The 26,734-nt window shown below is 57.7% G+C and overlaps 1 protein-coding gene across 1 annotated transcript in view; it reads left to right on the forward strand.

Annotated features, from left to right (window-relative positions):
* UBR4 (ubiquitin protein ligase E3 component n-recognin 4) overlaps nucleotides 1–26,734 on the forward strand; it is a gene marked incomplete at its 5' end in the record, with an annotated part of 148,943 nt that overhangs the window by 17,204 nt on the left and 105,005 nt on the right. The window contains 15 exon segments of the mRNA XM_029064851.2: nucleotides 148–247; nucleotides 383–520; nucleotides 2,002–2,119; nucleotides 4,325–4,512; nucleotides 6,278–6,437; nucleotides 6,551–6,636; nucleotides 12,696–12,865; nucleotides 14,727–15,009; nucleotides 16,701–16,833; nucleotides 19,506–19,585; nucleotides 20,345–20,473; nucleotides 22,779–22,961; nucleotides 23,119–23,241; nucleotides 23,859–24,088; nucleotides 26,036–26,160. Coding sequence (XP_028920684.2) covers nucleotides 148–247; nucleotides 383–520; nucleotides 2,002–2,119; nucleotides 4,325–4,512; nucleotides 6,278–6,437; nucleotides 6,551–6,636; nucleotides 12,696–12,865; nucleotides 14,727–15,009; nucleotides 16,701–16,833; nucleotides 19,506–19,585; nucleotides 20,345–20,473; nucleotides 22,779–22,961; nucleotides 23,119–23,241; nucleotides 23,859–24,088; nucleotides 26,036–26,160 — 2,246 coding nt within the window.

Below are 26,734 nucleotides of genomic sequence, written 5' to 3' on the forward strand. Positions count from 1 at the left end.
TTCGCCGCGCGACTGGCCGACTTGAAGGCCGGCCCCTCCGACGTGTAACGGAACCGGCCCGTCGTGCCGTCGGAGGGATCTCCTCCAAAGCGCGCTGTCCCGGAGACGGTCGTTTGGAAGATTCCCCCGTTCGCCTCTTCTCGCTAGACATCAAGGATTTGGGGTCCTGTCGGTGGTGCTGGCAAATCACGCCATCAAGCTCCTGACCTCCCTCTTCCAAGACCTGCAGGTGGAAGCGCTCCACAAGGTGAGGTGGTGGTAGGTCGGGGAGCCAGAAGCATCTTGCCCCCGGGGTGCCCGCGGGGCTAAAACGAGCGGGCTTCTTGTTCAGCGGGTCTCGGCCGCTCGGCCGGGTTAATTCTCTCTCGCCGTTCTCCTCTAGGGCTGGGAGACGGACGGCCCTCCCGCGGCCCTCAGCGTCATGGCCCAGAGCACCTCCATACAGAGGATTCAGCGCCTGATCGATTCGGTTCCCCTCACGAATCTGCTGCTGACCTTGCTCTCCACTTCCTACAGAAAGGTGCGGGAAAGAGCCCGCCTCCGGGTTTCTCCAGTTCTTGGAATCGGGGAAAGCTGGGAGGGCAAAGTGAGGTGCTTTGTCGAGCACGGGGACCGTTCTGGTCGAGAAACTAAGTTCTAGTCGGGAGAGCGAGACGGCATCTTAGGAGATCGGGCGGTGCGCGGCCCGGTCGAGCGGTTGCTTTACCGATCTCCGGCCCTGGTTTGCGTTGGAGTCCGCCCCGACCCCCCCCCCCCCCCCAGAAAACACCCACGCGGGACCGACGGATGATCTCAGAAGCGAGACCCTGCACGGAGAAATTGATTAAAGATCAAGCGGTCCTGCGTGGTGCCTCCTACGCTCTCTGCCTGTCACATTCCGGCTGGGACACGGAGCGTAGCGAGAGACTTTAGGCGATGGTTAGCCGTGTCTCCGTGGCGATTCTGGTCTCCGGCTGTTCTCGAAGTGGTATTTGTTAAGCGCTTACTGTGTGCCAGCTACTGTACCGAGCACCGGGGTAGATACAGAATAATCAGGTGGGGCGCAGACCTTCCCCCACATGGGGCTCACAGTCTTAATCCCCTTTTTCCAGAGGAGGTAGATGAGGCACACATTCAAGTGACTCATTCGAGGACACACGGCAGACCCGTGGTGGAACTGGGATTAGAACCCAGGGCCTTTTGACTCCCAAACCCGGGCTCTTTCCACTGAGAGTTTTCCCGGACAGCTCTTTCCCTCGGTCCGGTACGACGTGCCGAACGGGAGATGGGAAAGGATCTTTTTCGTGGCTTGTGACCGGGATGGGTGGGTGGGTGTCTTTGCGTGGAATCGGTCAGTTAAGCGGTGGTACTTATCGAGCACATACTAAGTGCTTGGGAGAGTGCAGAGCAACAGAGTCAGCGGGTACGTTCCCTGCCCGCAGCGACCTTCCGGTCTAGAGGGAAGAGTCACGGGAGCCCCGCCCGAGCGGACTAAAAATTAGGAGAAATGAATTATCCGCTGTGGTAAAGAGAATGGAAGCAGAAGAGATCCGGGCGTTTACTCCCGGAGCAACTGGAAAAAAGCAAGTGGAGATCTCTCTGTCCTCGGGTAGCCCCGGTGCCTGGTGCCCTGGTGGCTTAGTGGGAAGAGCCTGGGCTTGGGAGCCCGAGGTCATGGGGTTCTTATCCCCCTCCTTCCACTCGTCAGCCGTGCGACCTTGGGCCAGTCACTTAACTTCTCTGTCCCTCAGTTCCCTCATCTCTAAAATGGGGATGAAGCCCCGATGACCTTGTATCTACCCCGGGGCTTAGGACTGTGCTCGGCAAAGGCTTAACGGATACCGTCATCATCGTCGTCGTCATCGTCATCAGTGGTATTTATGGGGCCTTCACTGTGTGCGCTTGGGGGAGAGTACAACAGAGTGGGTAGACATGCTCCCTGCCCACGGCGAGCCGACAGCGTAGCGGAGGAGACGGGTTGTGGCGTGAGGTCGGTGCTCAGTACCTCCGCTGTTCCCTCAGGCTTGCGTTCTGCAGCGCCAGAGGAAGGGCTCCGTGAGCAGCGACGCCAGTGCCTCCACCGACTCCAACACCTACTACGAGGATGACTTCAGCAGTACGGAGGAGGACAGCAGCCAAGGTCAGGCCCCGGGCGGACCCCGTCCTCCTCCTCCTCCTCCCCCCGCAGAGACGGGCGACTGGCTCGCGGCACTCCGCCCGGCGCCCCGCAAGCCCCTTTCCTTTTCATCCAGCCTTTCCGCCTCCTCCTCTTCTCAGCCCGCCCGGGCGCTCCTTGTCCCCGTCGGTGTCGATGACCGATTGTGTCGCAAACCACACGATCACCGTCCTGCCCGCACCCAAGGAGATAGGGCTCGCTCGCGGTTCGGCGGAGCGGATTTTTACCCGGGGCTTGGGAACCCGGTCAGGTCACGGCCCCCGCTCGGCTGCTCCCGGTGAACCGTTGGATGAACGGGGCGTTAAAATCCTCGGACCGGTGGCCACGGGCATCTCTCGGGAGGGTTCCGACGGCCGTCCGGGTTGGTCGTCCCTCCCGTGGAGTTCGGGGCGGGGCGTGCGGGACCCGCTCGTCCGATGCTCACGGCCCCTGGAACCGACAGGGCTTCCCCTCCACCTCGCGGGGAATCAACCCGTGCTTCGTCCCCAGCTGGATCCTAAGGGAGTTTTAGGGAGCCTCGGACTCTTCTGCGGGGGCGAGAGTGAGGATTCACTCTTGAGTGAGTGGAGTGAGGTCTGCGGAGGGCAGAGAAGGGGAAGAGGAGAGTCGTATCCTGCCCGGAGAGACGGATGACGGGGCTGGATCTTGCCGAGGGGGAGCTCCCGGAGGCCCCGAGTCCAGTTGCGTTTTGCCCTTTCAGTAATCACACGGACCGTGACTCTAAATAGACTTCAGTTCTGGAGGATGGGCCGATTCGTGCCCTTTCCAGTAGATACCGAGCTTCCCGACTCCCGGACAGTCTACCGCTTTTCACTCTAATCTGGGGTGCTGAAATCTCTCCAGCCCTCCGCTCTCCCTTCTCTGCTCCCCCAAATAAATTCGCTCTTGGGTTTCTTTACAGTGTGCTCTCTCACAATAATAGCGATGGTATTTGTTAAGCGCTTGCTATGTGCCAGGCCCCGTACTAAGCCCTGGGGTGGATACGAGCGAATCGGGTCGGACGTAGTCCCCGTCCCATGTGGGGCTCCCCGTCTCAATCCCCTTTGGGCCGACGAGGAAACTGAGGCCCAGAGAAGTGAAGTGACTTGCCCACGGTCGGAGAGCGGATAGGTGGCAAGGCCAGGGTTAGAACCCAAGACCTTCTGACTCCCAGGCCCGTGCTCCATCCACGAGGCCGTGCTGCTTCTCTATAATAACGGTACTCGTTAAGCGCTTACTATATACCACGCACTGTTCTAGGCGCCGGGGTAGATGCAGTGTAATCGGGTTGCCCCACGTGGGGCTCACCGTGTTAATCCCCATTTTACGGATGAGGTGACGGAGGCACAGAGAAGGGAAGTGGCCCGCCCGAGGTCACACAGCGGACGAGTGGTGGAGTCGGGATTAGAACCCAGGTCCTCTGACTCCCAAGCCCGGGCTCTGTCCGCTAAGCCACGGTGCTTCTCGCTGTAGGCGGGAGTCCCAGAAACAAGTGCTGCGGGCAGGGTAGCCTAGATTAGACTGTAAACCCGTCGAAGGGGCAGGGACCGTCTCTATCTGTTACCGACCTGTCCGTTCCAAGCGCCCGGTACAGTGCTCTGCACGTAGTAAGCGCTCGATAAATGCTATTGAATGAATGAGTTCCCCCCATTTTCCCCCCGGGCTGTCCGGACGAACAGCTGTTCCACGTCCGTTCCCGTCGGGTCCAGGTTCTAAGTTATCGTCGTCGTTTTTCGGAGAGCCTAAAGACAGTGGGTAGAATCTGTATGAGCGCAGTTGCCTCTTTGGGGATTTATCTAGGGGATTTAGGGCACGGTCTCTCAATATTTTTTGCACCCAAGTCCCACGCAGGGTCCGAGAGATGATAAAACTCTGTTTAGGGAAAGGAAGTGAAAGGTTTTCAGGAAAAAGTGGAGGGAGGATTATGTTTTCATAACAGCTATAATTGCAAAAGGCACAATATCTACTGATTCGCTCCTCACAACGGCGAGACTTAGCGGCTTCACAGCCTGCAGCCCAAAGGCGGAACGTGATCTCAGTTGGGTGGAATATGTCGTCTCCACTGGCAAAAATAAGGCCAGTGTTTCCTCTTGCTCTTCCTTTCCTCTTGGATTCCCTTTCGTCACGAGGCTTCGACAGAGCCTTCGCTTAAGACACTCATCTCACCTGCCGTCCCTGTCCCCTGCCCAGATGATGACAGCGAGCCCATCCTGGGCCAGTGGTTTGAGGAGACCATCTCCCCAAGCAAAGAGAAAGTGGCACCACCTCCTCCTCCGCCTCCACCGCCACTGGAGAGCTCTCCCCGCGTGAAAAGCCCCAACAAACAGGCCGCAGGCGAAAACGGCAACATCCTGGCCAGCCGCAAGGATCCTGAATTGGTAAGCCCCGGGTCCCGGGGTGCATTTGTTGGGGGAAGGAGCAGGGACCGGCCACGGCCCTTAAAGGCCCGAAAGCCGGTAGGTCGACCTCTGAAGGTTTAAAGGTTCTGCCGGCGTGTCGATCGTTCACCGGGTAGCCCGTGGGTCGTTGGGGTTTTTTAAATGGCGTTTGATAACTGTGAGCCAGGCACTTTATTAATCCCCGGCATAGATACAGAATATGTGGTCGGGGACAGTCCGCGACCCAGATGGAATTCACAGTCTCGGTAACCGTTCTGCAGATGAGGTGAGTGAGGCACGGAGAAGTCGAGCGACTCACCCGAGGTCACTCGGCAGACAGCGGGGGGAGCCGGGATTAGCGAGTCGGTCGTATTTCTAGAGCGATTACCGTATGCGGAGCACTGTTGTAAGCGCTCGGGAGAGTACGGCACGACAGTGCGAGACCCTGACCACAACGAGCTTGTCGGTCTAGAGGGGAAGACAGACGTTAATATAAATGAACGAAATCCCGGCTACCTACGTAAGTGCCGTGGGGCCGGGAGGGGAGGAGGAATAAAGGGATCGAGTCAAGGCGATGCAGAAGGGAGTGGGAGAAGGGGAAATGAGGGCTTAGTCGGGGAAGGCCTCTTGGAGAAGACGTGCCTTCAACGGGGCTCTGAAGCTGGGGTGAGCGATCGTCTGTCAGGTGTGAAGAGGGAGGGCGTTGCAGGCCGGAGGCGGGATGTGGGCGAGGGCTCGGTGGCGAGATTGAGGAGATGGAGGTACGGTGAGAAGGTTGGCGTTCGAGGAGTGAAGTGCGCGAGCTAGGTTGTAGCAGGAGAGGAGCGAGGCGAGGTCGGCGTGGACGAGGCGACTGAGTGCTCCGAAGGCTATGTTAAGGATTTTCTGTTGGACGCGGAGGAAGGTGGGCAACCGCCGGAGGTTTCTGAGGAGCGGGGGAACGTGGCCCGAACGTTTCTGTAGAGTGAGGTACGGGCCGAAGTGGGGAGGGACGGCAGGCGGGTTCTCTGACTCCCGGGCCCGTGCTGACTCCTAGGCCGGGCTGCTAGTGAAGAAGTAGAGGGTGTTGGGAATCAAACACTGGCAGCACATTCCCAGGAGAGAGGGAAATTGTTTTGAGGGAAGCAGCGTGGCCTAGTGGATGCAACATGGGCCCAGGACCCAGAGAACCTGGCTTCTTATCACCAACCCCTCGCCCGCATCCTTTATCTGGCCTGGAACTCCCTCCCTCTTCGTATCCTACAGACGCTCACGCTCCCCCTCTTCAGAGCTCTGCCGTTTGCCTGCTGCGTGACCTCGGGCAGATCGCTTCTCAGCGCTTCAGTATCCTCATCTGTAAATTGGGGATGCCATATCTGTTCTCCCCGTTACTTAGGCTGTGAACCCCAGGTGGGACAGGGACCATAATCTGGCCTGATTAACTTGTATCTTGTACGGTACTTGACACAAATACCGTTGTAAAAAAAAAAAAAAAAAGAGGGAAGGACAAAGAAGAACTCAGACAACATTTTAAGGAGAATTAGCAGCTCTGGGGTAGAGTACAACAGATGGGTGTCCAGCACGTTAAAATCAGCTGTTGGACCGAACGTTAGGGCTGCACAGTCGGCAAGCGGGCTCCGATCCTCAGCGCGGTGGATTTAATCACGGAACACAGTGCGGTGCATTTCAGTGCGGGCCGCGCCCGAACGGTATTTTTCTTAATCGCCATTTTCTGGTTGCCCCGCGATTTTGGAATGTGTCAGAAGACAGTCTTTGTTTCTTTCAGTTCTTGGGTCTGGCTTCCAACATCTTGAACTTCATCACCTCCTCCATGCTGAACTCCCGCAACAACTTCATCCGCAACTATCTGAGCGTGTCTCTCTCCGAGCAGCACATGGCCACTTTGGCCAGCATCATCAAAGAGGTGGACAAAGAGGGACTCAAGGGTGAGTAGGCTCGACCCTTGGGACTTGGCGGAACTTAGGAGTATTTGCCTGGATTGGGGGAGGTGGAATGGTGGCTCGGCCAGCTGGAGTGATTCTTCTCCTTTACCTTCCAGGTTCATCCGATGAGGAGTTTGCTGCAGCCCTTTACCATTTTAACCATTCCCTAGTTACCTCTGACCTCCAATCCCCTACACTGCAGGTTAGTCTGTCCAGGACTTAAACGACGACGAAAAAAGATGGACCGTCTGTACTATACTCCGAACGCCCCCGTTTGGTTTATTGAAAAAGCTTCCTAAGGAGCGCCGACTGTGAGCCATGTGGAGAGAGGAAAAATCCTGAAAAAGTGAAAAGCAGCTTGTGAAACCGATGGTTCCCTAAACTTTTTGCTTTCTGCTGACTCCTTTCCCGGGGTGGTGTCAACTTTCTGTAAGATGAGCCAGATGCTAAACTTTCGTGCTTCCTGAGCGATCGCTTGAACAGCTGATCGCCCCCAGAGAGGCAAAACTCTCAGAGAACACTCCTAGCGTGGCCTGGCGGATAGAGCGCGGGCCTGGGCGTCAGAAGGACCTAGGTTCTAATCCTGGCTCTGCCACTTGTCTGCTGCGTGACTTTGAGCAAGTCACTTCACTTCCCTGCCTCAGTTCCCTCTTCAATAAAAAGTCCTAATAAAAAGGCTCACAGTCGTAATCCCCACGTGGATCGGGGACTGTGTCCAGCCCGATTTCCTTGTATCTACCCCAGCGCTTGAAACAGTGCCCGGCACATAGTAATAAGCGCTGAACCAATACCATAAAAAAACAAAACAAACCCAAAACAACACTCAGGAGTCAGGATCAAGACGTTTAAAATGGGTCCAAGACTTTGAATTGATCAATCGATCAGTCTTATTTATTGAGCACTTACAGTGCGCAGAATGGTGTATTAAGGGCTTGGAAGAGTGTAGCGCGACAGAGTCGGTAGACGCGTTCTCTGCCCACAACCAGCTTACAATCTAGAGGGAGGACGGACGTAAATAAATTGTACAGTCATGCTGTGGGGCTGAGGGAGAGGTGAATAAATAGGTTGCAGATTCAAGCGCGAGGGTGACGCCCAAGGGAGAAGAGGAAGTAAGGGTTTAGTCACGTCAGGCCTCCTGGAGGAAATGTGCTTTTAATTAGGGTTTGAAGAGGGGGAGAGTGATCGTCTGTATGGTATGAAGAGGGAGGGGCTTCCAGGCCAGAGTAAGGAAGCGGGCGAGGGGTTGGTGATGAGACACACGAGATCGAGGCACAGCGAATACGGTGGCATCAGACGAGGGAAGCGTGCGGGGCGGGGGGGGGGGGTTGTACGAGGAAATCAGGGAGGAGAGGTAGGAGGGGGCCAAGTGATTGAGTGCTCCGAAACCAATGTAAGGAGTTTCTGTTTAATGTGGAGTTGGATGGGCAGCCCCTGGAGGTTCCGGAGGAGTGGGGAAACACGGACTGCGTAGTTCGGTCAAATGACCTGGCCAGCGGAGTGAAGTGTGGACTGAAGTAGGAAGAGACAAAACAGGGCAGGGAGGTCACCAAGGAGGTCGACGCAGTAATCAGAGTGGGGTAGGATAAGTGCCCGGATTAACGTGTCAGCAGTTTGGCTGGAGAGGGAAAGGCGGATTTTAGCAAAGTTGCCAAGGTGGAATAACCAGACTTGGTGATGGATTGTATATGTGGGTTGATTGAGAGAGCTGAGTCTAAGGTAAGGCCAGATTTACAGGCTAATGAGACGGGGAGGGGGGTGGTGCTGTCTTCGGTGATGGGAAAGTCGGGGGGGGAAGGACGGGGTTTGGCTGGGGAAATGGGTGGTCCTGTCGTGGACATGTCAAGTTTGAGGTGTGGACTGACATTGTTATACCGTACTCTCCCGAGTGCTCAGTACAGTGCCCGAACGCAGCAAGCGCTCAGTAAATACGATCGACCGATTGACGTTCAAGTTGAGATGTCCCGAAGGCAGGAGGAAGTCGGAGACTGCAGCGAAGGAAGATCGGGGCTGGAGATGTAGATTCGGGAATCGTCTGGGCGGAGTCGGTAGTTGAAGCTTAAAGGAGCGAACGAGTTCTCCGAGGGAATGGGGATAGACGGAGAGTAGAAGGGAACCCAGAACCGAGCCTCTGAAGGACTCCCGCTGTAGGGGTCAGCGAACCCAAGGTCGGGTAATGTTTCCAGGAGGAGGTGGTCCACGGTGTCGTCGTCAGCTGAGCGGTCAAGGAGGAATAGGATGGAATAGAGGCCGTTGCATTCGGCGAGAAGGAGATCATCGCTGACCTTTGAGGAGGCAGTTGCGGCGGAGTGGAGGGGACAGAAGTCAGACCGGAGGGGATCAAGGAGGGATTTGGAGAAGAAATGAAGACGGGGGGGGGGGGGGGGGGACAGACAACTCGCCCAAGGAATTTAGAGAGGGATAGCAGGAGGGAGATGGAGTGATAATTAGAGGGAGCTCTGGGATCGAGAGAGCGCGCGTCTTTTTAGGGTAGGAGAGACATGAGCGAGTTTGAAAACAGTAGGGAAGAAGCCGTTGGAGGGGGAACGGCTGACGATGGCGATCGGGGAGGGAAGAAGGGGAGAGGTTTTGAAAAGGTGCACAGGGATGGGGTCAGGTGGAGCCGGTGGATTTTGAGCGGAGGCGGGAGGTCTCTCGAGACACCGATGGGAGGGATGGAAGAGTCGGAAGAAGGGGCGCGAGGAGGGAGCGACCGAAGAGGAGCGGGGGAGGTTTTAGGGAGATCACTCCTGACGGTTTCGATTTTCTCAGTAAATTACGTGGCCCGCCTCTGGGGCAAGAGATGGAGGGAGGTAGGAGGACAAGGGATTCGAGGCGGGAGTTAAATGTCCGAACCAACTGCCGAAGACAGTGGTGTGAATGACGACTGATCTACTCTAGTACCTGTACTGGAAGTAATAATAGCTTCTGCTGAGCGCCCGGTGGGTGTAATGCACTGCACTAGGTGCTTGGGAAGTGTAGAAAATTTGATACGGGAAAAATTTCTGGTGGTTTCTAACCTCTCTCTCAAGCATTCACCATGTCCCATTTCTACCCCGGTGTTAAAGTGAAACTCCCTTTCTTTTGAGTCCAATGGGGAAGTTACCTAGGGTGGGAAGTAATGCGTAGATGTTGGCCTATATTTAGAAGAGGAAGAATGCCCCATTGAGGATCCAGCCTGCAAACCCAGAGCAATTGTTTTCTCTGACCCCGTTGGGACAGAGAGTCCTGCCGGGGTTTTCGGCTCTTAACGCGGATCGGAGATTGCTCCCGGAAGCCCCCGAAGTCTGGGCCTTTTCAAGGGTGTGCTTGTCCGGACGATAATAGGGAAAGCCCCGTTAGTCTACTGCTCGTTGCCAGTCAGGTCCTTGGAAGAACTGAGTCGATGCCGATTCTACGGCCCCTCTGTGCCTGACAGTTCAGCTCTCCTTGGGCTGAGATGGTCCCCAGAGCCCCGAGCTCCCCGGGGGGAGGTTGGGTCGGATCCCGCCGTCCATTTTTGGAATCCTAGACCGGGTGGGGGGTAGTAATTCCGCTGTTGGTTAAGCGCTTCCCACGTGCCAGGCGCTGTCCGAAGAACCGGACGGATACAAGCAAAATCGGGCTGGACCCAGTCCCTGTCCCACAGGGGGCTCACAGTCTCAATCCCCATTTTCCAGACGAGGTAACTGAGGCTCAGGTAAGTGAAGCCACCTGCCCGGAGGTCACACAGCGTAGAGTGGCGGAGCCGGCATCAGAACCGGTGACCTTCTGACTCCCGGGCCCGCGCTCTGTCCGCCACGCCGTACGAGGGAGGCGGCGTGGCCTGGGAGTCGGAGGACCTGGGTTCTAGTCCCGGCTCCAGCACCTCCCTGCTGTGTGACTGTGGGCAAGTCCCTCTCCTTCTCTGTGTCTCGGTTTCCTTCTACTGTAAAATGGGGATTCAGTAACTCTCCCCCTCAGCCTGTGAGCCCTCCGTCCGGCCGAATTGGCTTCTACCTACCCGAAAGCTTAGAAGGGTGCTCGGCACGTGTTAGATGCGTGACAGGTGCCGTGAGAAACGGGGAAGGGGAAGAATACAGCTACTGTCGCTGCCGGGCAGCTGTAGTTCCTTTTTACTTACGTACGGTTGTGCCCAGGGGCTCCGGGGACTGCAAGGGTCAGGCCAGGTAGCGACCAAACCGGACGTCAGCTCTGGTAATGCCCGTATTTTCGGCCCGTTCAGGCCTCCCACAGACATCCTGCTCGATGTGTGTTGTAGGAGACCAATTGTACATATCTGTAATTTATTTATTCCCAGTAATGTCCGTCTCCTCCTCTAGACTGCGGGCTGGTGAGCAGGGACTGTGTCTGTTGTTGGGTTGTAATAATAACTCTGGCATTCGTTAAGCGCTGACTCCGTGCCAGGCACTGGACTGAGGACCGGGGAGGATATAAGCAAATCGGGTTGTACAGAAACCCGTCCCATGTGGGGCTTATAGTCTCAGTCCTCATTTTATGAGGGTATCGAGGCCCAGCGAAGCCACTGGCCCGAGGTCACACGGCGGGCGAGTGGCAGAGCCGGGATTAGAACCCCCGTCCTTCTGACTGTCGGGCCCGGGCTCCGTCCACGTGGCCCCGCTGCTTCCCATACTCTCCCGGACGCTTGTCCGGTGCCCTGCATGCGGCAGGCGCTCAGTAAATACGACCGATTGTCCGAGGCAGGAGCCTCGGGCCCGTCTGTAGCCTTGTGAGGTGTGGAGGAAGAGGAGGGTACGCCGAACGAAGCCCTCGTCTGCTCCGTGATCCTGGGCAGGTTTCTTAACTCCTCCGGGCCTCCGTGAGCCCCGTGTGGGACGTGGGCTTTATCCAGTCCGAGTAGCTTGTGTCTGTCCTAGTGCTTAGGACAGTGCCCGGCACATAGTAAGCGCTTACTACACACCATTAAAAAACAAAATCGCAGGTCAGGTGAAGTGACGGAACAGAACTCGGAAGCACATCGGCTCTACGGACCCTAACTAAAGGCTGCCCGGTTACAGAGCTCCTTGCGTGGGGCTTCGCCTGATAACTCAAACACACTGATGACTTTTAAGCCCGTAAACCTAATAATAATAACGTTGGTATTTGTTAAGCGCTCACTATGTGCCGAACACCGTTCTGAGCGCTGGGGGGGGGACGGGGACACAGGGGAATCAGGTTGTCCCACGTGGGGCTCACGGTCTTACTCCCCATTTTACAGATGAGGTAACTGAGGCGCCGAGAAGTCAGGTGACTTGCCCGAACTCACACAGCCGACGGGTGGCTGAGCTGGGATTCGAACCCATGACCTCTGACTCCGAAGCCCGTGCTCTTTCCACCGAGCCACGCCGCTTCTCTGTGTTCCTAAACGTAACGTTCTTTCAAAGAAATCTCTGCTAGCTTTACTGTTCACTCCTTACAGCCCGCGACCGACGATCTGGTGACGCCTTTAGCTTGCAGTCACCCTTCTTCTATAATATCCGTGCTTTCAAAAGAGCGTTTTAACACCCCCAGCGCCTTGAGCTTCTGTCGGAGCTCTCTCTCTCCTCCCAGACCTCTCAGCTTCGCCCGTCCCGCTCGTCGAAAGCAGTTCCGCCGGCCAGACCCCGACCTGCGCCCGGAGGGACCTTCTGTCTGCCGTCTCTTAGCTAGAGATCGGACAGCCAGAGGGACGTTAGGTTTTGCCTCACCTCCTCCGAGAGGCCTTCCCGGGCTGAGCTCCCCCCTTTTTCCCTCTGCTCCCTCTACCCGCCCCCCCCCCCCTTCACCTCTCCGCAGCTCAACCCTCTTCTCCCCCCTTTCCCTCTCCCGTCCCACCCCCTCGGCACTGTACTCGTCCGCTCGACGGCCTGTATCATCGTCACCCTATTTATTTTGTTTAACGCGACGTACGTCACCCCGATTCTATTTATTTGCCGTCGTTTTGACGAGATGTTCTTCCCCTCGCCTCTGTGGCCATCGTCCTCGTCCGCCCGTCTCCCCCGATGAGACCGTGAGCCCGTCAGAGGGCGGGGACCGTCTCTCTCCGTTGCCGACTTGTACGTTCCAAGCGCTCAGTCCGGCGCGCTGCACATAGTAAGGGCTCGATAAATAGCGTCGAATGAATGAAACGGTCCTCGTTTGAGCGCTCACCGGGTGTGGAGCGCTGTGCCGAGCACCCGGGGAGAATACAGTACAACACCCTGGCTTTCCGGCGCCGCCTCGTCGTCCTTCCGACCCCAGCTCCGGCGAGGCGGAGATGACGGGTTCTCTGGTTCCTAACCACCTCCTCTCTGTCTCTGTCCCCAGAACGCCTTGTTGCAGCAGCTGGGAGTCGCTCCTTTCTCGGAGGGCCCCTGGCCCCTGTACATTCACCCCCAGAGCCTCTCCGTGCTCTCTCGCCTCCTCCTCATCTGGCAACACAAAGCCAACGCCCAGGGGGACCCTGACGTCCCCGAGTGCCTGAAGGTGTGGGAGAGGTAAGGAAACCCCAGGGAAACCCGTCCCCTCTCCGTGACCCTTCCGTCGCGCGCGAGACTGCCTCCGGGCTCCGGACGTTGGGAGCGGTCGATCCGGCTGTCCCGGTGGGTCCCTGAAGCTGGGCTTTCCGCCGGGGGAGGAAGAGGAAGAGAGGGGATCCGCTGGAGGCTTAGGAGGGTTTTCCCTTCAGGTCGGCGGGAATGTGGACGCGACTGGCAGGCGGAACCACAGGCGAGCATAACTGAGGTTGCTGAGGTTACCATTCTTTTTCAAAGGAGAAAGCGGAGAAGCTAGAAAAGCAGGGTGGCCCGGTGGGTAGAGCCCGGGGCCCGGCCGTTCGGAGGACCCGGGTTCTAATCCCAGCTCCGCCGCTTGTCTGCGGCGTGACCCGGGGCGAGTCGGTTCGCTTCTCCGGCCCTCAGTTCCCTCAACTGCACGTACCCGTTCTCCCTCCTGCTTAGAATGTGAGTCCCATGTGGGACCTGATTGTCTTGAATCTACCCCAGTGCTTGGCACAAGATAAGCACTTAAGAAATACCACAGTTATCATTATTACGAGTGGAAAGAGCATGGGCCTGGGAGTCAGAGGATCTGGCTGGGTTGGTTTTTTTTTTTTTTTTAAGGTATCTGTTAAACACTTCTTACGTGCCAGGAACTGCACTAAGCACTGGGATAGAAACAAGCTAATCGGGTTGGACGTAGTCCCCGTCCCACGTGGGGCTCAGTCTTAATCTCCATTTAACGGATGAGGTGACTGAGGCCCAGAGAAGTGAGGCGATATGCCCGAGGTCACGCGGCAGACAGGTGGCAGGGCCGGGATTAGAACCCAGGTCCTCCTGACTCCCAGGCCCGGGCTCTGTCCCCTAGGCCGCTCTGCTTCGCTGATCCCATCTCCGCCGCTTGCCTGGTGCGTGACCCTGGGGAAGTCACTTAACCTCTCTGTGCCTCATTTACTTAATCTCCGAAACGGGAATTAAGACTGTGAGTCTCACGTGGGGCGGCGCCGCCTCCGTCCCACACGATCAGCTTGTGTCCTCCCCATTGCTTAGCGTAATGCCTGGTCGTATAATCGGCGCTTAACAAATACCATCATTCATTCATTCATTCATTCAGTAGTATCGGTTGAGCGCTCACTGTGTGCAGAGCACTGTACTAAGCTCTTGGGATGGACAGTCGGGCGACAGATAGAGACGGTCCCCGCCCGGGGACGGGCTCACAGTCTAATCGGGGGAGACGGACGGACAGAAACGAGACAGCGTAATCACGATAAATAGAATCGAGGGGATGTGCGCCTCATTAACAAAATAAAGAGGATGATAAAAACATATACAGATGAGCACAGTGCTGGGGGAGGAGGGGCAGAGGGTGGAGAGGGGAGAGGAGGGGGAGCAGAGGGAAAGGGGGCTTAGCTGAAGGGGGGAAGGAGGAGGGAATTAAAAACTAAAAATACGAACAAGCAAACAAAAAAACCTATTCACCTTATAGATTGAAAAGCTGGGCCCTTTTCACCAAACCCGCCGTGCAACTTCCTCCCCTCTTCCGTTGTGATTTTTTTCTCTTCCCGGGGGGTTTAACTTAAATACCATATTGAAGAAATTTCTCTTCGGGACCTTAAGAGTTAGACCCCAGGTGAGATATAGGTGGTCTTCCCCATCAGTCAGTCGTATTTATCGGGCACTCACTGCGTGCAGAGCACTGTGCTGAGCCCTCGGGTGACCACAGCGTAGCGGTAAACGGACACATTCTCTGCCCGCGGTGAACCCGCGGTCCCGAGGGGGAGACCGACACGAATACGGATGATCACAGATGAGAAATGTATACCTTCCCGCCAGACTGACGCGTCTTCCTTCTCGCGGGCAGGTTCGTAGCCACGCTGAAACAGAACGCCCTCCAGGGGACGCTTCCTAATGACACGGAAGACTTGAACGTCGAGCATCTGCAGCTGCTGCTGCTGATCTTCCACAACTTTTCCGAGAAGGGCCGCCGCTCCGTTTTGGCCCTCTGCATCCAGACCGTCTTGGAACTCACGGCCAACATGGATTCCCAGCTGCGCTCCGTGCCTCTCCTTCTGGCCCGCCTCCTCCTGGTCTTCGACTACCTCCTCCATCAGTATTCCAAAGTCCCCACGTACCTCTTCGAGCAGGTACGGCCGGCCGGGTCCCCCGGTCCTCCGCTTTCGGAACCGACCCGTTCTCGAACTCGCGCCGCGCTGGGCGACGCAGCGACCGCCCCGCTGAGTCATTTGTCGGGGGCCGGAACGGTTTGGAGTTAGAAGTTGGGCAGCGTGAGAAGTGAGAAGCAGCGTGGCTCGGTGGGAAGGGCCCGGGCTTGGTAGTCGGAAGGCATGGATTCTGATCCCGGCTCCACGGCTCGTCAGCTGTGTGACTTTGGCCAAGTCACTTAACTTCTCTGGGCCTCACTTACCTCTTCTGTAAAACGGGGAGTAAGACTGTGAGCCCCACGTGGAACAACCTGATCACCTTGTATCCCCCCCAGTGCTTAGAACGGTGCTCTGCACATGGTAAGCGCTTAACAGATGCCGTCGTCGTTATCATTTTCAAGTGTTTTCTGTTAAAAACAGGCCTCACAGCTAGCCCAGAAGACGTTCTCCCTTGTTCTCGGAATTAACGCCGATGAATGTTTCTTTAACACGTCCTCACGGGCAGCCAAGTGCCCGGTTTTTGTTGGGCCAGTGATTTTTCGTTTGTTTCCAGGGCCCTGCTGCTTAAGGGGCGGGCAGGCCGACTAACACCTACCTGTGGGTTGGCCAACTTTTTGGTTTTAGGATTATGGAATCGAAGGGTCGGGGTAGGTCACAGAATCCATTCCTCATCTTAGTCCGGGACTGGTCCATAACCATTCCAGTTTGGAGGAAAATGTAGCCTCTGAGGCCTTTGAGAAAAGAGATTGTGCAGCTGTCTTCAGTCAGTCCTCTGTTTGTGGCCTGAATTTCTCATGTTGCAAATTAAATCCAGTTCCTTGACCTTCTGGCCTCAGCGTGCTTGATTTAGTGCTTTGAATTCGGCCTCTGATGGATCTCCTGACAGTGGTCCCGCTGCACGTTAACGTGGGGTTTGCTTTATACCGGCTCTGACTTGATGCTGACTCTCATTCCCCAGGCTCTGAAGTAATAGAGGATCTGCCTCAGTTTTCTGCCTTTAACTTCGCTCAGAATGAGAACTTGCCACCGCCCTCTCCTTTCTTCCTCCCTTCCTCCCTTCCTCCCTTTCTCTCTCGCTTTCCTTCTCTCTCGTTTTCCTTCTCTCTCGTTCGCTTTCCTTCTCTCTCTCTCGCTTTCTTTCTCTCTCTCTCTCGCTTTCTTTCTCTCTCTCTCTCGCTTTCTTTCTCTCTCTCTCTCGCTTTCTTTCTCTCTCTCGCTTTCTTTCTCTCTCTCGCTTTCTTTCTCTCTCGCTTTCTTTCTCTCTCTCGCTTTCTCTCTCGCTTTCTTTCTCTCTCTCTTGCTTTCTCTCTCTCTCTTGCTTTCTCTCTCTCTCGCTTTCTTTCTCTCTCTCTTCTTTTTTTCTTTCTCTCCTTCCTTTCTTTCCTTTCTTTCCTTCCTTTCCTTCCTTCTTCTTTCCTTTCCCTTTCCCTTTCCTTCTCCTTTCCTTTCCTTTCTTTCCTTTCTTTCCTTCCTTTCCTTCCTTTCCTTTCCTTTCCTTTCCTTTCCTTTCCTTTCCTTTCCTTTCCTTTCCTTTCCTTTCCTTTCCTTTCCTTTCCTTTCCTTTCCTTTCCTTTCCTTTCTCCCTCCCTCCCTCCCTCTGTCTCTCTCCCTCCCTCCCTCTGTCTCTCTCTCTCTCTCTCCCCCCTAACCTGCGCATCCGTGTGTTTAAACAGGTGCAGTATAACCTGCTGAGCCCTCCTTTCGGCTGGGCAAGCGGCTCCCAGGACAGCAACCGCCGTACCACGACGCCCCTCTATCATGGGTTCAGAGAGGTCGAAGAAAACTGGACCAAGCACTGTTCGTCAGGTGAGAGAAAATGTGACCCTCTGCACAGAGCTCTGACACGTCCGTGAGCGCAGAGTAAATTCATTCATTCATTCAATAGTATTTATTGAGCGCTTACTATGTGCAGAGCACTGAACTAAGCGCTTGGGATGAACAAGTCGGCAACAGATAGAGACGGTCCCTGCCGTCTGACGGGCTTACGGTCTGATCGGGGGAGACGGACAGACGAGAACGATGGCGATAAAGAGAGTCGAGGGGAAGAACATCTCGTAAAAACCGATGGCGACTAAATAGAATCGAGGCGACGTACAATTCATTAACAAAATAAATAGGGTAACGAAAATATATACAGTCGAGCGGACGAGTACGGTGCCGTGGGGATGGGAAGGGAGAGGTGGAGGAGCGGAGGGAAAAGGGGAAAATGAGGCTTTAGCTGCGGAGAGGTAAAGGGGGGATGGCGGAGGGAGTAGAGGGGGAAGAGGAGCTCAGTCTGGGAACGCCTCTCGGAGGAGGTGAGTTTTAAGTAGGGTTTCGAAGAGGGGAAGAGAATGAGTTTGGCGGAGGCGAGGAGGGACGGCGTTCCGGGACCGCGGGAGGACGCGGCCCGGGGGTCGACGGCGGGACGGGCGAGACCGAGGGACGGCGAGGAGGCGGGCGGCGGAGGAGCGGAGCGTGCGGGGTGGGCGGTGGAAAGAGAGAAGGGAGGAGAGGTAGGAAGGGGCGAGGTGACGTAGAGCCTCGAAGCCTAGAGTGAGGAGTTTTTGTTTGGAGCGGAGGTCGACGGGCAACCACTGGAGTTGTTTAAGAAGGGGAGTGACGTGCCCGGATCGTTTCTGCGGGAAGATGAGCCGGGCGGCGGAGTGAAGGATAGACCGGAGCGGGGCGAGAGAGGAGGAAGGAAGGCCGACACGGTAGTCTAGCCGGGATATAACGAGAGCCCGTAACGGTAAGGTAGCCGTCTGGGTGGAGAGGAAAGGGCGGATCTCGGCGATATCGTAGAGGTGAAACCGGCAGGTCTCGATAACGGATAGGACGCGTGGGGTGAACGAGAGGGACGAGTCGAGGACGACACCGAGATCGCGGGCCCGAGAGACGGGAAGGACGGTCGTGCCATCCACGGTGATAGAGAAGTCTGGGAGAGGACCGGGTTCGGGAGGGAAGATGAGGAGCTCGGTCTCGCTCACGTTGAGTTTTAGGCGGCGGGCCGACATCCGGGTGGAGACGTCCCGGAGGCGGGAGGAGACGCGAGCCCGAAGGGAGGGGGAGAGGACGGGGGCGGAGATGTAGATCCGCGGGTCATCTGCGTAGAGATGGTAGTCGAAGCCGTGAGAGCGGACGAGTTCACCGAGGGAGTGAGTGTAAATGGAGAACGGAAGAGGGCCGAGAACTGACCCTTGAGGAACTCCGACAGTTAAAGATGGGAGGGGGAGGAGGCGCCGGCGAAGGAGACCGAGAATGACCGGCCGGAGAGGTGAGAGGAGAACCGGGAGAGGACGGAGTCCGTGAAGCCGAGGCGAGATGAGGTATGGAGGAGGAGGGGACGGTCGACAGTGTCGAAGGCAGCAGAGAGGTCGAGGAGGATCAGAATGGAGTAGGAGCCATCGGATCTGGCAAGAAGGAGGTCACGGGTGACCTCAGAGAGAGCGGTCTCGGTAGGGCGGAGGGGACGGAAGCCAGATCGGAGGGGGTCTGGGAGAGAATGGGAGTTGAGGAATTCTAAGCATCGATCGTAGACGACTCGTTCTAGGATTTTGGAAAGGAAGGGTAGTAGGGAGATGGGGCGATAACTGGAGGGGGAAGTGGGGTCGAGAGCGGGTTTTTTTAGGATGGGGGAGACGTGGGCGTGTTTGAAGGCAGCGGGGAAGGAGCCATTGGAGATTGAGTGGTTAAAAATAGAAGTTAAGGAAGGGAGGAAGGAAGGAAGTTAAGTAAATGCCGTGACAGAGTAGCAGAGCAGAGACGAGGGGCAATAGCTTAGGATCAGAGATCGGGGAAGGACCTCGAGAGGCACCCGCAGGCCGGCCATCGACAGACGGGGCGGGTAGCCCGCCGCCTCCCTCGGTAGCCCGGCCCAAGGGGAGAACCTTGCAGGGGGAGCCGGGCTCTGCTCCGTCGCTCCAGATCTTGCCCCTCTAGAAGGCCGTGGCGCCGTTTTGGCCGGCACTTGTCCTCTCCGCGCTTGAAGGCAGTCCTAGGACTCCGGGTCTCCTGTCTGCGTGTCAGGCCGAGTTAAACGTTTCTCCCAGGGTGTTAAACGTTTCTCCCACGGCGTTAACTCACGATCAGGTCAGTCGGTCGTGTTTATCGAGCGTGAACCCGCGTGTCACCGGAGTGGATGGGAAGGTCTGAGTTGCTTTCTGTCTCTCGGCGATCTACCCGGCTGGGGAGGGTAAGATTGCCACGCGCTTCGGAGAAAGCGATCGTGAACGTCTGGTCCCCCGAGTCGTCAGTGCATTGACCCTCGTACCTTTTGGAAGCCGCATGCTTCAGTAGCCGAGACCGTAAACTCCTTGTGGGCAGGGAATGTGTCTACCGACTCTGTATTATACTCTCCCAAGCGGTCCGCACGCACTAAAGACTGAATCGGTACCGCTGATTGACCGATCGATTTTTGGTGACGTTTTTGTGCCCCAGCAGCCAACTAGGTTTGAGGGTCAGACGGCTTATTTGTAAACCTGTGCATTAAATCCCAGATGCGGCCCCACAGCCCAGATTCTATTGCATCCTGTCGCCGGAAGCCTCGGAGGACGATCTGAACCGCCTTGATAATATGGTACCGGAGACGCTCAAATATCGTTTTAATCGGGGATAAGGTTTGACCCTGGGCTCGACTCTCTCGGTCGCGGCCTCCCCGTAGCTCGTCGGAGGGTGGGAATGGCGAGTTTTCCAAGCTTTGCGGGACGGATGGTTTTTGCTGATGTATTTATTGGCCAGCGTCGACTCTGAGACAGACTCTTCGGAGGGACCGATAATTCTTAATATTTCAAGAATTGTGCTGTTGGCTCGAGTTCCATCTGGGCCTCTTCGTGGTATTTAAGTGCTTACCGCGTGTCAAACCCCGTCCTAAGCTCCGGGGTGGATACGAGGTAATTAGGCCGGACCCAACCCCCGTCCCGCATGGGGCTCCCGGTCTAAGTAGGAGGGAAAACAGGCGTTTAGTCCTCATTTTGCAGTTGAGGAAACTGAGGCACCAAGGTGTGACTTGTCCAGGGTCACCCGGCAAGCCGTTGGCCGAGCTGGGATTAGAACCCCGGTCCTCCGGCCCCCAGGCCCGGGCTCTTCCCACTGGGCCTTGCTGACTTTAAGCCCGTTGGTCCTGTCACCTTCGGAGATGACTGATCGTCGGGAACAGTCCTACTTGAATCTGACCTAAGGCCGCGAAGCGACTGTTTCTCGAATGGGAAGGAGCGGTGTCAACACGCCAGTGAAGCCCGTCTCATGACGCAGGGATGACCAGCTGGGAGCGAAGGGAGGAGCGTCGGGCGGGGGGGGGGGGGATAACGTAAGTAAAAGCGCCTTGTCTCGGCCCTAGGTCTGCGACGTCCTCTTCTCCCGAGCCGTGAAGTACGACGAGCTTTACGCTGCACTGACCTCTCTGGTTGCCGCCGGGTCACAGTTCGATACGGTCAGGAGGAAGGAGAGCAAGAACGTAACGGCGCTGGTAAGACTTCCGGGGGGCCGCCGGGCTGGGCCCCGCCAGCCCAGACCTCCCCGAGAGGACGGGCTCGTGCCGGCGTCGCCATCGGGGAGGTGGTCATCACAGCAGACCCGTACCCGGGATCAGGTGGACGATTTGTAACGGCCAGGTCGGTGTCAGCTCTCTCTAGGAGTTCGGCTTTTGTTATTTTATTCTCCCATTCCGCTGCCCGAAAAGGGCGAGAAGTGAAAAGTGAAGAGCAGACGCCTGGCGACGGTCGATCTCGCCGCCGTCTTGGTGACCCTGGGTGGGTCTCCTCTGGCTTGTTCTGATCTGTTATTCTCTGGTATTTATCTTTTTAATGGTATCTGTTAAGCCCTCGCTCGGCACCCGGCGCTGTCATTCGTTCCTTCAGTAGTATTTATTGAGCGCTTACTATGTGCAGAGCACCGTACTAAGCGCCTGGAATGGACAAATCGGTAACAGGTAGAGACGGTCCCCGCCCTCTGCCGGGCTCACGGTCTGATCGGGGGAGACGGACGGGCAAGAACGATGGCGATAGATAGAATCGAGGGGATGAACATCTCATTAAAACAATAGCAAATAAATAGAATCGAGGCGATGCACGTCTCATTAACGAAATGAATAGGGTATTGAAGAGATATACAGTCGAGCGGACGAGTACGGTGCCGAGGGGATGGCAAGAGAGAGGGGGAGGAGCGGAGGGAAAGGGGGGAGAAGAGGGTTGAGCTGCGGAGAGGTGAAGGGGGGGTAGAGGGAGCAGAGGGAGAAAGGGGGGGAGCTCAGTCTGGGAAGGCCCCTCGGAGGAGGTGAGCTCCAAGTTGGGTTTCGAAGAGGGGAAGAGAATCAGTTTGGCGGAGGCGAGGAGGGAGGGCGTTCCGGGACCGCGGGAGGACGCGGCCCGGGGGTCGACGGCGGGACGGGCGAGACCGGGGGCCGGCGAGGAGGCGGGCGGCGGAGGAGCGGAGCCTGCGGGGTGGGCGGTGGAAAGAGAGAAGGGAGGAGAGGTGGGAGGGGGCGAGGTCCTAAGCCTTGGGGGAGATCAGCCAGTCGTATTTATTGAGCGCTTACCGTGTGCAGAGCACTGTACCAAGTCTTTGGGAGAGGACAATACAACAGAATTAGCCGACCCGTTCCTTGCCCGGAACGAAGGTGTATACAAGCTATAATGAGGTTAATAATGGCATCTGTTAAGCGCTCGCTATGTGCCGTGCGCCGTTCTGAGCGCCGGGAAAGATACACGGTAATCAGGTCGTCCCACGAGGGGCTCACGGTCTTCATCCCCGTTTTGCGGGTGAGGTAACTGAGGCACAGAGAAGTCAAGCGACTTGCCCAGAGTCACCCAGCTGACCGGTTGTGGAGCCGGGATTAGAACCTGCGACCTCTGACTCCCAAGCCCGGGCTCTTTCCGCTACGCCACGCCGCGGTCCGTGTCCCACTTGGGGCTCGCAGTCTTAGTCCCCCGTTTTACAGGTGAGGGAACTGAGGCGCAGACCGGTGAAGTGACTTGTCCAGGGTCACGGCGGTGGCGTGGCGGAGCTGGGATTAGAACCCAGGTCCTTCTGGCTCCCGGGCCCGGGTTCTACCCACTCTGCCACGCCGCTGTTTATTTATTGAGTGCTTGCTGTGCGCGGAGCACCGGGCTAAGCACTCGGAGAGTTCAGCGTAGTAGGAATCCCTGCCCACGAGGAGCTCGCAGGCTAGGGGGGCCGCCGCCTTCAGCCCCTTACTCCAACTCCGCTCCGCTCACGTCTCCTCGGACCCCTCGTCCTCCTTCCTGTCCTGTTCCTCGCCGAACGACTCGCGGTTCTCTCCGTCTGGAACCGGAGGACGCCGATCGTGTCGGCCCGTACCGTAGCCGAGACGTCGCTGATCTGCCCGTGTAGACCGGATCCGTCTCAGATTCTCTCTCGGGGGGGCGGGGGGCGGCGCTCCACCCGGTTCCGGGCGAATTCAGCTCGTCCGGACGGTGCCAGCGGGGACGGCCTTTCGGATAACGAGGAGCTGGGTTGGATCGGAGAAGCGGCGTGGCTCAGTGGAACGTGCCCGGGCTTGGGAGTCGGAGGTCGTGGGGTCGAATCCCAGCCGTGTGACCGTGGGCGGGTCGCTCCTCCGTGCCTCAGTGACCTCGTCTGTAAAATGGGGATTGAGACCGCGAGCCTCACGTGGGACGAGCCGATGACCCCGTATCCACCCGGACCCTTGGAACGGTGCTCTGCCCATAGTAAGCGCTCAACGGATACCGGCGTCGTCGTCGTCGTCAGCGGAATGTCATTTCCGTGCCTGTCGTTCCCTCTGATTCTTCCAGGAGGCTTGCGCCCTGCAGTATTATTTCTTAGTGCTGTGGAGGATCTTAGGGATCCTGCCGCCGTCCAAGAACTACGTGAACCAGCTGGCTACGAACACCCCCGAGATGAGCGAATGTGACATTCTACACACCTTGCGCTGGTCTTCGCGCCTCCGCGTCGGCTCCTACGTCAGCTGGATCGAGGTACCGGCCGGGGGGCCGCGGGGCGGGGCGGCGACGGTTTCCGGGGAGGGCCTTCGGACTCCGGTCCGGGAGATCCGGTCCCGAGCGGACGGGACGCCCCGAGGGCGGCCGGGCGAGGTGCCGGAGGGAGACCCTTCCCCCCCCGTCGTCCCAACAGGAGCACCTGATCAAACAAGGCATGAAAGCGGAACACGCCGGCTCGCTCATGGAACTGGCCTCCGCCAGGTGCAGCTCGGTGAAATATGACGTGGAAATAGCCGAAGAGTATTTCGCCCGACAGGTACGGAGGCCCGCGAGGCGGCCCCCCTCCCCCCCGCCCCCCCCCCCCGCCGGTGACGTCCGCCTGGCCGCCAGTCGATCGGCGCTATCGACCGAGCGCTTGCCGTGCGCCGAGCGCTCTGCTAAGCCCTTGGGAAGATACGATCCGACGGAGGTGGTCGACGTGACCCCTGCCCCTAAGGAGCTTACGTACTACGGGGGAAAGAAGACGTTGGATTTTGGCTAGGGGCAGTGATGGGGCGTAAAGATACGTACGTAGATGCGGTAGGGGTGGAGTGAGTATCATTGTTATAGTAATAATAATAATGGTGGCATCTGTTAAGCTCTTACTGTGTGCAGAGCACTGTCCTGAGTGCTGGGCAAGGTGATGGGGCTGTCCCACGTGGGGCTCGCGGTCTCCGTCGCCGTTTTAAAGACGAGGTCACCGAGGCGCGGAGAAGCGAGGTGACTCGCCCTCGGTCACGCGGCTGGCGAGCGGCGGAGCCGGGATTCGAACCCGTGACCCCCACCTCCCGAGCCCGGGCTCTCCCCACCGAGCCGCGCCGCGTCTCCGCTCAGTAGTGCGCGGCACGGGGATGCTCATCGCCGGTTGCCTGCGTTTCTGGTGTCTTGTCGAAGATCTCCTCCTTCTGCGGCGTCGACTGCACCACCATCCTCCAGCTGCACGAGATCCCCAGCCTGCAGTCCATCTACACCCTCGACGCCGCCATCTCCAAGGTCCAGGTCTCTCTGGACGAGCATTTCTCCAAGCTGGCGGCCGAGACGGACCCTCACGGGTCGTCCGAGATTACCAAGAACCTGCTGCCGGCCACACTGCAGCTCATTGACACCTACGCGTCCTTTACCAGGTGCGGCCCGGGCCTCGGAGCGGCGGGGTGTCGGGGAGGGGTCCGGTCTCCGGGGTTCGCCCCTTCGCCTGGGCGGGGGGATCGAAACCGCTCCTCTTTCCGTTTAATCCGGCCGTGAGGTTGCGTGCCCGGAATCGTCCCCTTTGTGCGAATGGCTTAGACGGCGTGACTCGGTGGAAAGAGCCCGGGCTTGGGAGTCGGAGCTCACGGGTTCGGATCCCGGCTCCGCCCCTCGGCAGCCGTGGGACCGTGGGCGAGTCACTTCTCTGTGCCTCAGTTACCTCGTCTGTAAAATGGGGATGAAGACTGGGGGCCTCACGCGGGACAACCTGATTACCCTGTATCTACCCCGGCGCTTAGAACAGTCCTTGCCGCATAGTAAGCGCTTAACAAATACCAACATCGTTATTGTTATTGTGATGATGACGACGATGATTGTGGTATTTGTTAAGCGCTTACTGTGTGCAAAGCACGGCTCTAAGCGCTGGGGGATACAAGGTGATCAGGTTGTCCCACGTGGGGCTCACAGTTTTAATCCCCATTTTACAGATGAGGGAACCGAGGCACAGAGAAGTGAAGTGACTTGCCCAGGGTCACACAGCTGACTAGCGGCAGAGCCGGGATCAGGACCTGTGACCTCTGACTCCCAAGACCGCGTTCTTTCCACTGAGCCACGCTGCTTCTCAAATTATTAAACCTTCCTTGAGGCCTCCCAGCTTCCAATTCCTCTGCTCGCGTGAGAAGTCTTCTCCTCGTTCCGACGTGCCTTCCCCTTAGCGCCGAGCCTCGGTTTGTCTCGAAGGGAAGCGGCGTGGCGCGGCGGATGGAGCACGGGCCCGGGAGGCGGAAGGTCATGGCTTCTAAATCCCGGCTCCCCCACTTGTCTGCGGCGTGACCCCGGGCAAGTCACTTCTCTTCTCTGGGCCTCACTCACCTCACCTGTAAAATGGGGATCGAGACCGTGAGTCCCCCGGGAGACAGGGCCCGTGTCCGGCCCGATTTTCTCTGCGTCCACCCCGGCGCTTAGGCCGGTGCCCGGTACGGAGGAAGTGCTTAACAGATACCGTGATTATCGTGATGATGTTGAGGGATAAATACGTGGGCTTAATGTTTACGGATACCTGAGTTAGACTTGAATTGCTGTGGAATTATTATTGTCATTTTGAGGAATAAATACCCGGGCTTCATTTTTACGAACACACGACCTGCATCGCTTGTGGAAGGTGAAGTCAGCCCACAGACCCACCAAGCCGTACCGTCCCATTCTGGGGGGCCGGTTAACGGTTCCCAGGACCACCCCTGCTGGGCGGGAGTGGCTCGGAGGGCCGCCGGTCTTGGCTTTATCATTTTGCCGATGGGATGAAACCGTCGCCGCGGGCTTCCTGTCTGCTCGCAAGCACCGAACGATTGCCTGTCTCCGTGCGGGTGATGATAATCACTGTGATATTTTTGTTAAGCGCTCACTCTGGGCCAGTTACTGAGCCAAGTGCCGGGGTAGACAGAGGATAAGAAGATCGGGCGCCGGCCCCGGCCCATACGTGGCTCGTAGTCTCAGCGGGGAGGGAGAACGGGCACTGAACCTCAGTCGGGAGAGGAGAGGAAGCTGAGGCCCGGAGAAGTGACGTGACTCGCCCGGTGTCGCCCGGCAAGCCATCGGCGGGACCAGGAGCGGGACCCATGTCCCTCCCACTCCCGGGCCCGTGCTCCTTCCGCTAGGCCTCGCTGCTTCTGACGGAATGTCAGAAGTCTGGGAAAAGACCAAGTGGGAAAACTCTACGGTACGGTAAGCAGAGAGCCGGCAGGTCGAGGGACTAGTCCCGAGTCGGCGCTGCGTTTCCCCGGGGAGGTGAAGCTAGCTGTAGCGCGCAGGTCTTCTTGACCTCCGGGCCTCTCCCCCCTCTCAACCTCTCTGCTCATGGAAAAAATCCTTTCCCGCTCCGGCTGTAGGTCTTACCTGCTGCAGAGCCTCTCCGAGGAGGGGTCCGCCGAGAACAGACCCGCCGAGGAGAAGCTCCGGGGATACTCCGCCGTCTTGGCTATCGGCTCGAGCCGCTGCAGGTCGAATACGTTGGGTAAGGTCCCCCGGGTGGCCGGGTTCTCGCCTTCCCAAGTTGGAGCTCCCTTTTGTGACGAGACCTGGATCTGAACTTCGGCGCGCGACAGCGGGCAGCTCCTCTTGTTTCGGAAGCCCCCCCCGCCCCCCCCCCCCCCGCCCCCGGGTGGCGAACGGACGGGCGCCGTGTCGTGAAGGCAGCCGCGGAGCGGCCTGGAGCTAGATCTTGCCGTTTCGGAAGTCTGGAATCTCTTGCGGTGGGATCTTTAGATCTTCTAAGGTTTTCGGTGATTACGCGCCCAAGTGACCGTCGGGTTAAGGGCTCCCGATGATCCGACTGCGGATAGGCGTGTCCAGCCTGGGCCGAGTGCTGGACCGGCATCCCGAAAGGTGACCCCCCCCGCCGGAAAGGAGAGACGGGCACGTCAGGGGAAAGGGATGCTCCGGTGGTGATTTCCGTTTGGCCGGCACCCCGTGGGAGCAAGCCCGTTTCCTTCCGGCCGTCTCGTCCCCGTGCCCGTTTTCCTGGAAGGATCGGAGGGGAAGCAGCGTGGCCTAGCGAACGGAGCACGGGCCTGGGAGTCAGAGGGACC

This window comes from Ornithorhynchus anatinus, chromosome 5 (genome assembly GCF_004115215.2).
Source record: "Ornithorhynchus anatinus isolate Pmale09 chromosome 5, mOrnAna1.pri.v4, whole genome shotgun sequence".
Lineage (NCBI taxonomy): Eukaryota > Metazoa > Chordata > Mammalia > Monotremata > Ornithorhynchidae > Ornithorhynchus > Ornithorhynchus anatinus.